General features: G+C 40.3%; 1 protein-coding gene across 1 annotated transcript; it reads right to left on the bottom strand.

Annotated features, from left to right (window-relative positions):
* Window positions 1–383: 383 nt before the first annotated feature.
* On the bottom strand, window positions 384–1,821 carry LOC147521604 (F-box protein CPR1-like). The gene has a single exon (XM_086566018.1). It carries the CDS (start codon window positions 1,731–1,733, stop codon window positions 603–605), a length of 1,131 nt encoding a protein of 376 aa, XP_086422144.1. The 5' UTR covers window positions 1,734–1,821; the 3' UTR covers window positions 384–602.
* Between the last annotated feature and the right edge of the window lie 11,826 nt (window positions 1,822–13,647).

The raw sequence follows: 13,647 nt of genomic DNA, 5'->3' as shown, positions 1-13,647 counted from the left end.
AAAACACTCCAGGACTGAAAAGCACTCCTGCCAAAAATCTAAATTTACATGATCGAGTTCGACTCCGCTTGTTAACTTCAATCTCCTGAAATCAGAGTGGCTCTGACATTATTGTGTTTGAATTGCAGTTAAAAAAGAAAACGAGCCAAGTCAGTACCTTACCTTCGCTGCAGTAGAAACTAGAAACTAGAAACTAGAAACTAGTTTGAGTAGATGAGGGGTGTGGATTGGTGCACATTGATTATATTTGACTTTTGGCGCATTGAAGAGAATGCCTTAATTCAAATAAATAGGTTTGCCCAAATTATTCAAAGAAAAAAACATAAATATAGTGGTCGAAACAGTGACAATATATTTGCCTTATCAAGTATGAGACTATCAGGAGTCATATAAACATCGATTTTATATCTCAAATATTTGTCTTCCCATATCAATATACCATGGAACAAACTACACCCTATGAAAATTCACATTCATACAAGGTTACATTTCATGTGAAAGCAGTGCAATGTTCTTTCTTTCTTTAGTCCGATCACCCATTGTGTAAGTTGTCCACTGTGTCATTGCATTTCATCATAACAGAACAAGACTCTCCGTGTAGTTTAATATTGTATCATCAAAACCTTTGACATTAATCTCCTATAATTTCTACCTTTAGGGTCATACAAATATGATTCATTCGTTATGAATTTTCCAGTATTTGTAATGTAAGGATGATCAAATCCAGTAATGGTATATAACTTGACCCAAGATTCCTTCAAACCATAGTCTTTCATCACCCACACTTCAAATTTGAGAACATCTTCAAAGTCAAAATTACACACTAGACAAAGCCGCCTGTCCAAAACTGCAAGTTGAATACAACAAAAACCCTTTGGCACATCGGGCGGCAATTGTACAACCGTTCGAAACTCTTCACTCTGAGTGTCAAAAGCAATGACATATTTAGTTGTGGCCAAGTCACAACCACTTTCTTCAGTAGGACAAGGAGTCCCTACCCAATGCAAAACACCATTAAAGAAAATACCTTTGCGGTTCTCAGCGTTCTCAGCATCAAATGTGTAAGCCATTGGTTGGATAACCCGCCACGAATTCTTGGCAAGTGAGTAAATTTCGGCTTCCATACATGACTCGTGACAATAAAAGCTTACAACGAAAAAATCCTTAGAAGTTGCATTGTAACCAAACCCAATTAAATCAATCTCTTTGAGAGAAGATTCTGGTAATTTTTTACATTGTCTAGTATAGGGATTGCATAAAAAAAATATGGTAGGTTCATTCCTTACTTTTATATTTATGCATAACAGTCCGTTACATGAATCCAAAATGGAGTTCCAAGGATCCCAACTGGAGCATGTGGATAGCAGTGGTAAGTCATCAATCTTTTCAATCGGCTGACATGTATTAGAGTCTACCAAGTACGTACTACCGCGATTGTTAGATACTAGTAAAAGGTTGATGCTATTGTTTGATGGGTGAAAAGATGGATCACTAATCAACGAACGCCATGATTTGGACACGCACTTCAACTGTAAAATAGACTTGACAGGTAGTCTAGACAGTATATCCTCAATGATTTCTCGAGGGAGGGAGTGAAAGATGTCTTTTACTTCAAAGATACTGTAAAATAATGGATGAAACTTCAAGAGGGATGAAATCTTGTGGAAAGAAGAAATCTTTAGGAAGGCAGGCAGCTTTAGGAAAGAACCTAGGGACTTAATTATGCAAATCATTGAATCTTCTTTTCTTTGGAAAACAAACTTGAGTGTGTTTAAAAGCAAAATACAAGGAGAAAGTAACCGACTCGAATACTAACTGAATTGGTCCAGAGTCCAGATTGGCTGAGATTGAGAATTGAAAGTGATAGTAATTATCCCAAACTCTACTTCCCTATTGAAAAGTTACCCCAAACCAAAAATAATGAACCTTATATATGTGGTTTGCTCCACATCCACACGGCGTTTTTTAGAATGCGTACTTTTTTTTCCCGATAATAATTAGAAGGCATACTCTCTGAAGATATATACTGAAGAAAGTCCGCGGCAATGAAAACAAGCCCGGGTCCTCTATGAAAACATAAAGAGTACAATGAATGACTAGGAATAAAACTTGAAATCTTTCTTCTTAGATATCCCATCCTTCTCTTGCTTCCAACAAAATACGTATGTGTGGTGCGCCCAACAATCTAGGCGAGGTGATTGACCCCTCAACTGGCGCCTTGACACTGCCTTTGGCAACAAGCACCTACAACTTCCCCTTAGTTGGCGCCTAGGAAACGCCTTTGAGATCATTATGATATGATGGAAGGGCAGAAACTAGATCAGATTCAAATTCAACGGATGTATTACATAATTTGATATGCACAATGGTTCTTTGTGAGACAGCAGAAACAAATCACCTGTTATGGGTACTTACACAACTTACCCGCACTAATCAAATTTGTTCGTCATTAAGACTTGGAAGAAGAGTAGTATTTAATAACTAACACATTAAGTATGAGTACATGCATGTGAAGGATGGAAACACCAATGACAAGTTGTAGAGAAAATTTCTGTTTCTCACGGTCGAGAGCCAGCGCATTTCAGAGTGGTTGACTCGCGCTTCACTACTCCAGTTGATTTAGCCGCTCGCCTCAAAGAAGCCAGCCATGGCCATGGCTTTTTAAGCGCCGGCCAGAGTAGAGGCGGCGCCACAATTTCAGTCTTTTTATGGCCTCGCCACAAGAATCGCCGATTTTTGGTTTTGGTATAAAAAAAAAATCGTTTTTGGAAAACCTAACTTTTCCAAAACCAAGAAAGAGAGTGATTACAAGAGAACAATTCTTTGTGAGTTGAAAGTGTTCATTTTTGTGAGTGAATTGAGAGAGACTTGTAATCGCCTCAGGACATCTAGTAAAGCTTGGAACTCGCAAATTTGTGGAAGTAGGCAAATTGCGAACCATATATATCTCGCCTTGTGGTTTGTTCTTCTTTTTACATTGATTGTTTTATTTCATATGCTTGTTATTTGATATTCGGAAGTGTTGGGATATTGCTTGGAGGGTGTTGAAGTCTTGTCTATCGAGAAAGATCAATCTTTGTGTAGGATTGATCCGTTTGGTGTGGGTAACGTTGTTCGGCAGATTAATTATTCACAACAATTGGTATCGGAGCGTAGGTATACGACCTAGGATTTTGAGTTTAGTACTAAAAATTTGTGTAGACAAGGTGTTCGATTAAATTCCGAGGTGAGAAGTTTAATGGGAAGAATAACTTTGGGATTTGGCAAGTCCAAGTAAAGGACATCCTCATCCAACAAGGTTTGCACAAGGCTTTGAAGGGGATTAAATCTAAGGCGGCGAGTATGAGTAATGATGATTGGGAAGAGTTCGATCTTTAGGCTTGTTCATCAATCCGGTTATGTCTTGCTAATGAGGTCATGTATAGTGTGATGGGAGAAAATACCGCCCGGTATTTGGCTCAAACTAGAGTCTATGTATATGACCAAGAGCATGACGAACAAGATGTACCTTAAGAAGCGTCTTTTATCGGTACACATGATGGTCGATGGTTCAACGATGCAAAGAGCACGTGAGTGAGTTCCGTCGACGCCTAGCGGATTATTTGAATGTTGGTATGAAGATGGATGATGAGGATCAAGCGGCATGTTTAATATTCTCCTTGCCGTAAAAGCTATGAGCATCTAATGACTACATTCATGAACGAGAGAAGTCGCCGATCTTGACGAAGTTCAGAGTCTTCTTCTTTCTTATGAAGTTAATGAAGAAGACACGTGTAGAGAATAGCATTGATGCAAGTCGAGGGGCTAGTGGCAAGAGGAAATTCGTCCGAACAGTAATTATTCAAGTAATGATAATTCTAGGTCCAAGTCAAAGAAGCTTTAAAACATGTACAACGGCTACAATTGCAATGAAAAAGGACATTACGCGAAGTAATTGTCCCCACCCCAAGAAAGAGAACAAAGAGATGGTCGAAGAAAGGTAAAGGCAAAATTTGAGGCAAATTATGCTTCAGCTCAAAGGATTGAGTTCATCTTTGTGTGTCCACACAAGACTATATGACCGAGAGGTGGATTCTTGATTCGGATGTTCCTATCATATGTGCCCGAATAGAAAGTGGTTTACTTTTTATGAGAGCATTGATGGTGGTTCCGCTTTTAATGGGTAATGACGTTGCTTGTAAGACGGTAGGAATTGGAACTATAAGAGTCAAGATGTATGATGGTGTAGTGAGGACTTTAACCGATGTGAGACATGTTCCTGAGCTAAAGAAAAGTCTTATTTCTCTTGGTACCTTGGATTCCAAAGGCCACAAGTTTGTGGGCGAAGGTGGAGTCCTAAATATTGTTAATGGCTCTTTAATTGTTATGAAGGGTAAAAAACATGGAACCTTGTATACGATTGATTGGTAGTACGGTGATAGCGATGTAGCGATGGGTGCATGTAGTAATGATTCCGAAGTGCACTAAGATGTGGCATATACGTTTAGGCATATGAGTGAAAAGGGTTTGTCCGAAGTTGTCTGCCGGTGGTTCTTGAAGAACTTGAAAAAGCCAAGTATGGGGTTCCGTGGAGCATTGGCGCCTATGGGAAGCAAAATCGCAGAGTCAAGTTCAAGTCAAGCAAGCACACGCACAACAGGCATCCTTGATTATGTGCATACGGATGTTTGGGGACCCTCCGTGGTGGCTTCCAAGGGAGGTAACCGCCATTATGTGTCTCATTCATTGATGATCATACTCGCTATGTGTGGGTGTATATGATGAAATCGAAAAGATGAAGTGTTTGAGACATTTAAGAAGTGGAAGGCAAGGGTTGAGAATCGCATAGATAGGAAGGTAAAGACATTACGGTCCCGACAATGGTAATCGAAGTATACCTATGGACCTTTCCAAGAGTTCAGCGGCGCGAATGGAATTGCCGCATTAATCGGACAAAAAAGGGCACGCCACGTTGAGAATGGAATGGCAGAGAGGATGAATAGAACTTTGCTTGAAAGAACAAGATGTTTATTGTCTAATGCCGCCTAGGCAAAGAGTATTAGGCGATGATGCGTGTCCATGGCGTGTTACGCATAATAGGTCAGCATTACCAGACTATAGATTGCAGGACACCTTATGAGGTGTGGTCAGGTAACCCAGCTGATTATAGTATCTTGCGAGTGTTTGGATCGACAGTTTACTACCATGTGAGGGACAGCAAGCTAGATCCTAGAGCTAAGAAGGCCATATTCTTAGGCTACGCAAATGGGGTAAAGGGATACAGATTGTGGTGTCTAGAAGCCCACAAGTTCCTGGTCAGCAGAGATGTTACTTTTGATGAGACTTCCGTGTTATCTTCAAGAAGTTTCCGAAGTAGTCGGGCGTAATGGTGAAGCCCATGGGTTCAAACCATCGAGCTTGAGTTGTCCGATGCGCCAGATGATTGGTTAGATCATGATGAGGTACCAAATCATGGAACCACACACAAAGAAAGAAGAAGAGCAAGAGCATCCGCGAACTTGTAGTGGCCGACCCTAAGCCACGAGACAAGTTAAAAAGTGCACAAGTATGGGTACGACGGTTTCGTGAAACACTATGGTCGTGGATTTAGTGGCATATGACCGAATATCGAAGATGATGATGGATAGCTTCAAGGAAGTCGTTAGAGATGCTCATTACAGAGATTGGTTGGTAGCTATGCAAGCAGAGATGGAATCTCTTGATAAAAATCACACATGGGACCTAGTTTTATTGCCAAAGCGGCAAAAGGACTATCGGCAAGATAAATGGGTGTTCGAAGAAAGAGGTCCTTCCCGAGTCCGACAAAGATCGGGTACAAGGCAAGAGTGGTAGCAAAAGGGTTTTTCACGTAAGGAAGGAGTTGACTACAATGAGGTATTTTCCCGGTGGTCAAACATACGCCCATTCGTGGTGTTATTAAGTTTAGTTGCTCACTTAACCGGAGTTAGAGCAACTTGATGTGAAAACCGCTTTCTTGCATGGGGACTTGGAAGAAGAGATCTATATGAGACAACTGAAGGGTTTGTCGCTTCTTGAAAGAAGATTATGTATGCAAATTGAATCGGTCACCGACGGGTTAAAGCAATCGCCCTGCAATGGGCAAGCGCTTTGACACATTCATGATGCAACATGAGTACACCGGGTAAGTATGATCGCTATGTCTACTTTAGAAGGCTTCGTGGTAATGACTTCATCTATCTCCCCGCTTTATGTGGATGACATGCTTATTGCTTCCAAAAGCATGGTGGAGATAGACAAGTTGAAATCTCAACTTAGCTCGAAGTTTGAGATGAAAGACTTAGGTGGAGCCAAGAAGATATCTTGGGCATGGAGATTGACAGAGATAGGAAGAAGTTTAACGGATAGTTGTATCTCGGAAGAAATACATTCGTAAAAGTAATTTCTCGATTTGGTATGGAGAATGCAAAGTCGGTTTCTACCCTTTAGTTGGGCATTTTAGGCTTTCACCTAAGTTCTCTCCTAGTTGGGTGGAGGAACAAAAGCATATGGCTAATGTTCCTTATGCAAGTGCCGCGGGTAGTTTGATGTATGCTATGGTGTGCACAATGCACATTTCCACGTGCAATTAGTGTTGTGAGCGGTATATGGCAAACCGGGAAGCAAAGATTGGGAGGCAAATGAAATGGGTATTAAGGTACTTGAAGGGTACTTTGGATGTGGGATTAGCTTATGGTGGGAGGCACTTGTTATGTCGGTTTGTGGATTCGATTATGCAGTGATCTAGATAGACGACGATCGACTCATCGGTTATGTGTTTATGATGCATGGTGCAACGGTTAGTTGGAGGTCTATGCATGTGCTACTCTTGCTTCATCTACTAATCGGAGGCAGTATATGGCAAAGGGCGAGGCAAATGAAAGAGGCACTATGGCTTCGGAGGGTCTTCTAGATGATTGGGTATTGAAAGCGTAACGTGTCATTGGTATCAGGATAGTCGAAGTGCTATTCATTTGGCGAAGAACCAAGTTCATCATGGTCGGACCAAGCATATTGATGTCCGATATCACTTTATACGGGATGTCGCTGAGGATGGTGATGTAGCACTTGAGAAAGTAGACACCCATGACACCCCCCGGCCGATATGTCGACGAAAGTTGTCACCGGAGTTAAGTTCCAACACCGTTTGGACTTGCTCCAAATCCTACATGTTTGAAAGAGCCCCCCAGGTGGGCATAGCCCTTCGGGCGCTTGATCGCGAAGTCTTCCTTGCTGGAGGTGTTCCTACCGGATGTGATCTTGCCGGATGTGTTCGGGCTTGGTTTTATGTGTTAAAACCTCACCGAGGTGGAGAATGTAGAAAAATTTGTTTTCACGGGCCGGACGCCAGCCAGCCAGCTGGCGACTCAGCCACTACTCCGATGATTTAAAGATACCGCTCAAAGAAGGCATACCAAGGCCATGGCTTTAAAGGCGCCGCGGCCAGAGATACCGCCCGTTTTTTTTTTTATGGCCTCGCTACAAGAATCCGCGATTTTTTTGGTTTTTGGTATAAAACAAAATCAGTTTTTGAAAACCTAACTTTTCCAAAACCAAGAAAGAGAGTGATTACAAAGAGAACAATTCTTTGTGAGTTGAGTGTTCATTCTTTGTGAGTGAATTGAGAGAGACTTGTAATCAGTTCTCGGACATCTAGTAAAGCTTGGAACTCGCGAGTGGTGGAAGTAGGCAAATTGCGAACCGATATATCTCGCCTTGTGGTTTGTTCTTCTTTTACATTGATTGTTTTATTTCATATGCTTGTTATTTGATATTGAGAAGTGTTGGGATATTGCTTGGAGGGTGTTGAAGTCTTGTCTATTGAGAAAGATCAATCTTTGTGTAGGATTGATCCGTTTGGTGTGGGTAACGTTGTTTCCGCAGTTAATTATTCACAACACAAGTACATTTAAGCGCCGCACATAGTGAGAGAAGCAGGCGTTATAGATGGAGCTTTTTTTTTTTTTTTCAATAATGGTTCTCTTTTATTTATAGCATAATAGTTTCTACACTAACTTGTAGGTCTTATGTGTTTAGAATTTGTAATGTGCAGATTGCGAGGAATATTTGTTATACTCTGAGCTCTCAATGGTCAAGTAAATATTTGCTTATTGTTGATGTGTTGAAGTGTTTGATGGACTTTATTAGAAACAACTGCGAGGTAACATGGCATTTTATTTAACTACTCTATCTCTTGAAGTGTGCAAAGTTTGAACCGTTTTATGGATGCAGAACATGAAGCATAACATTTCCTTACAATTTTTCAGGTTGGGGTGGAAGACAGTGTAAATGAATGTGTTGATATATTGTTGATTATTGTCTAAGAAAGTGTCGATTTGCAAGCATAGATTATTGTAAAGATGTTGGTAGCAGTCCTCACAAAATAGCAAGTGATTTTAGTAAGGTAAATGATCCTGATATCTGAATGTTTTATCTTCTTTATGTATATGCATGTGCAACAGAGTCCAGGGGATCAGAGATTCTCAACTTAAGATATCATCCAGAATTGCAAACATACTTGACGTTTATAAACTGGAGGGTGGTGTACCGTTGTGATTACCTCCCCCCCCTTTCAAAATGCAAACAGTATTTCCAACCGTTGGGTGAAAATCATATGCAGTTAGGATTTTGGGTGAACCCCATCTTAGGAAACGATTAGATTCTTCATTTTTGTTTCTATAGGTGGATAATTATGCAGCTCAGTGAATCTAACTGTCAAAACTATCAGCAGGTTTTGGTACCTGTTGATTCAATTCTGAGGCTTTATCGCGGTTGGCATGTGTTTTATGGAGACAAATTTTCATCCGAGCTGTAACAAATCTGAAAGTTCGGGTTACTAATTCACCGCTCCAACTTTCAACCGGTAGTGAGGATCCGCTATACTTAGTCGACATGCTTCATCGTTTGGAAACTTATTTCCACAAGTGTTCTAGAAGTTGCAAAGAGTGAAAGCGGCGAGGGTCTTCTTTCCCATCATCCATTGGCGAAATAATCAATAAAGCAAGCCAACTTATTCTCGCTGAAGAGAAATTCAATCCGCTTTTCGACTAAGCTAATGTTTATTCCGGATGCATTCCAACAATTTTGTGACGCCGTTCTTTATTTGTTGCGTTAGTCTCATTCAATCAGTTTCCACTAGAAGTACTGTAGTTTGTACTTTTATTTTAACAGTGGAGACCTTTGTTAATGAATCCATGCTCATAGGCTAAATGTGTGAATGCAAAATATCTTTATTCTTGGTGAATAATTGCAACTGTACATCTGGAAAGGAGAGAGAGAAGTTTAGAGAGAGTAGAAACACATTGCTATATGCAGCAATCGCAGCTTTCACAAAATCCCTCAAGACAGATAAAAATCTTGAGGTTGTTCTCATTTTGTTAATTGAAATGCTTTGTAGGGAGAAATTCAGTTGTTATCGGTTGGTCATATACGTAATTCTATTTCATTTATTTCAAAGGTGTACGGCCACATCGACCGTATCTTCTCAAGCTGCTGGATTCCGTTGAAAGAGATGAAATTCCTTATTGCATCCCTTTACAACATTGGTGCAAATTTATACAATAATAAGCAAATGAAGCAGGTACCTTTTTTCATCCAACGTGAACTTTTATCAGTTCTCATTTTGCTTTTCCTATGAAGTTACCTTTATGAAAATGCTCTAGTTAACTTTCTTATACACCAAGACACATTTGCGGTATTTTCCTTTACTTCTAATATCGATTAATAAACGACTCTTATGACTGATTTCTTTATGTGTAGAATTAAACTGAGATGATATTTTGTCGACTAAAATGATGTTCCATCGTGATGCGATTTAAATCCACTTATTTTGTTTGCCAAATTGTTGTAAATGAGTTAAATGCTTGCAATTATCGCTTAAGTTGTCAAAGGTGCCAAGGCAGCATTTTTTTAGTGAAAATAGTTACAAGCTATTTTACATGGTCTAATAAGTATCCGTGTGATATACCTCAATTTTTTATATTTTGCTGTGTCAGACATATCGTGTCGGGTATGGACACACGTATCCGTATCAATGTAGTTTTGAGCGTGTCGGTTACTGGCCACTGTGAATGGTGTCCCTAGAGCGGTGCCAAAGTCGGCTCAATGTATTAGTTGAGAAACGTAATGGATGGCGCCTTCAGGTTCCCCTTTTTAAGATGAAAATAGGTTGTACACCACTATAATTTTAATTTAAAACTTTAAAGTGACTCTTGAACCAAACTTTAGGACCTGAATACCTAAGAAGCCGTGATCTGATTATTTATCTGAGGGCATTGGTAAGCTGGGCTAAAATCCTGGGTTTGAAATCAAAGACTTTTGTTTTTCCTTTTATTTTAATTGCTACATAGTAACATCTTATGCGTTTGAACTATGTTGATACCATGCGTTTGAACAAGAGTCCACCTCAATAAACTTCTCTGATGGTTAGGCTATGCTTTTCTTTTTGTTCTCTTTTACAAAAACGTCAGCAAAATTGAATATGCACCAACCATCATGCCTCTATAACATACAGACACATTAGAGAGTTTATTATTACCACACACTGACACAGGGGTTTACCTTAACATACAAAGAGCTTCTTTTTCAGTTCCAGTATACACTGACACAGTATCGACTTCTTCCTTGAAGATCGACAAGTAATTTCCTCTGACAATCTACAGCGGCTCTCTCCTTCAGAGTTCCTTTGAGGTTAATATCACGAACAGTTTTCTCTTGTTCCAATCATTTGCCCATAAGCTTTTACTGCATTTCGCTTTTCATCCCAAACTCTTTGTATGTCTCCTCTGAGCAGTAGTTCAGACCTGATCTCTTCCATCTCGGCTAGCATTAATGAATTTTCAGTGTCTAATCTTGATAGTTCCATCTAATCGCTTTAGCCAACCGACCGCTTGTCAGTGCTACTGCAGCTTGTGCTTTAGTTGTAGGTTTTCGTGGTTGGAACCGCCTGCTCTGTCCTGTTGAATCAAACGTTTATAAGACGGTAGAATTTACATGTGATAATATAAAGATGCACACACAGGCACATACATGTTTCTTCACATCGTAGAAAATTTACAGACAAACTATTTAAAGCACCAAGAACTGTTTTAACTCTTCAACCTTATATACATAGTTATCAATATCGTATGATACACGATACGTATTGTTGTATGCAGATAAAAGAAAACAATAGAAGACAAGGACAGAATAAAAGGTAATAACCAAGGCGCGGATTAGGCTGTCCTTAAGGAAAGATTTCGCCCCTTCCAATGGTGCAGAAAGGCAACAATGGCGTCTTCCTCACAGGATTCAATGGTTAACAAGTAGCCCGACTTTGCACTAGAAACGGACTACCCTCTAGAACAAAGAATATAACTCTCTCGGGCGGCCGGGGAAGAAGAGAAGAAGAATAGGTGTGAATCTGTTTTCGAGAAGTGGGATGAAGACCGATAGAGTATTCACGATGTCTGGTTTTCTCTTGAATTGGATTCGCTGGTGTATAGAGGCAGCAGCACGACTTCTGTCTCTCTCGATATAGAGGCAGCAGCAGCACGACTTCTGGTATACACGAGTTCTCTCTCTCTATTCTGTGATGATCTCTCTCTATGAACACAGCAGTGTTTATATAGAGTATGATCGGTTATCATAGATGGAGAAGGACACCTCTCCAAGTCGGTTTCACAAAACCAATTTGAAGTAGAACTCTAGCTAGCCGAAACTTGCTGACCAAGTTTAGGCAATTGGTAATCCACTACCCACTAGACAATAAGCCTAAGCCCAAGCCCAAGCCCAAGCACGACTCGGTGCGGGGCGGGCGGGCGCGCGCGTGTGTGGCTTTGGGTAAGTCCTCCCTCCTAACACAAAAGCCTTTGTACCCTAAGGGCACGCCCTTATGCTAGAGGATCACCTCATATACCTCACTTCCTAGTGGTGGTTCACCAATGTGGGACTAAACAACACACAAGTGTTTTGAAATACACTTGGAGATTCCAACAATCCCCCACTATTTCAAAATACTAATAGTCCCCCACTATTTTGGAATAGGATATTACAAAAGAAATAGGTTAACAAAATGCCAGAGAGAATCGAAAAAACAATGCATAAGATACTGGTGCTTTTCGGGCTTGAACCAGTCATAGGGTAACATGTCTTATAATACGTGAAAGTGGTGGATTAAAAAATCTTTGAACCAACACTCCCTTGTAGTAAAATAGAGGACATGCACCCACATTGCTCCTTCATTATATACGTTGCTGCGGTAAGGCTTTTTGGCCCTCAGGTCGCTTTGTGTTATGTGAATGCTCTAGAGTACTTGCCCTGAATACTCATAAGAACCGACCCAGTTCTACATTCACGTAGGTGGATATCCATCAAGTGTACATAGCAGTTAAAATACACTATCTCATAAAAATAATGGACTATGGATTCCATTAAGAGTAAAATAACTCATCCTTTTTCTCATTGCTATTCATGTTATACAAAAGTATACAATAATGCTATCTAGTCATAGGGTGACGCCTCAAAGAAAGACAATAGCATACCAGAGCGACGAGGTGACTTGTTTTTCCCTTTGAACCTACTTCATGGGATCTCCAATCACATAGGTGGGGTTGCCGTCAGTGTCGCCCTCTATCTAAGGCAAAAGTCACATCCCCCTCGACGTATCAACCACTTGTCTCCTGTTAAGTGGTTTTGTCAGAGGACCGGCCAAATTTAACTCTGACTTCACATAATCTAAAGCCACATGCTCCAGATTCCAGCAGCTGCTTTATAGACTGTAGTCTCAGACGAATATGCCTGCTTTTCCCATTATACAATTTGCTCTTTGCCTTTGCTATTGCGGCCTGACAGTCACAATGCATAGGTACAGCTGGAGGCGGTTTTGTACCAATATGAAGATCTGCCAAGAGGTTTCTAAGCCACTCAGCCTCAGCACTTGCTTTATCTAAAGCAATAAGCTCGGACTCCATGGTTGAACGAGCTATCAAGGTCTGCTTAGAAGATTTTCAAGCGACTGCACCTCCACCTAGGGTGAAAATATAACCACTAGTGGACTTGATATCATAAGAATCAGATATCCAGTTTGCATCACAATAACCCTCTATCACAGGTGGAGTTTGTCTAAACCTTATGCCGTAATTCATTGTTCCTCTCAAGTACTTGGCTAGTCTCTCTAAGGCACTCCAATGTTCCTGGCTAGGACAATGAGTGTATCTGCTTAGCCTACTAACTGCATAAGCAATGTCAGGTCTAGTGCAATTCATCAAGTACATGAGACTACCAATAATTTGGGCATATCTAGACTGAAGGACACCATGTTGAGCATTTTTCTGAAGTACACTATTTGCCTCATAAGGTGTTGACACAGGCTTACTATCATAAAAGTTAAACTTCTTCAAAAACTTCTCAACATAATGCTCTTGTGAAAGCATATAGCCATCACTGTTTCTGATGATTTTGATTCCAAGAATCACATCAGCTTCTCCCCAAATCCTTCATTTCAAATTGGGAGGATAAAACATCTTGGTGTTTCTCACAACATCAAGGCTAGGACTCATGATTAACATGTCATCCACATATAGACAGATAATCACACATGTATTCACATCAAAAGATTTAAAGTAAATACATTTATCAGCATCATTTATATGATATCCATTAGACATCATG

The sequence above is a fragment of the Coptis chinensis genome, chromosome 1 (genome assembly GCF_015680905.1).
Source record: "Coptis chinensis isolate HL-2020 chromosome 1, ASM1568090v1, whole genome shotgun sequence".
NCBI lineage: Eukaryota > Viridiplantae > Streptophyta > Magnoliopsida > Ranunculales > Ranunculaceae > Coptis > Coptis chinensis.
The sequence above is the reverse complement of the archived record's forward strand: the minus strand, read 5'-3'. Positions and strand labels throughout refer to the sequence as shown.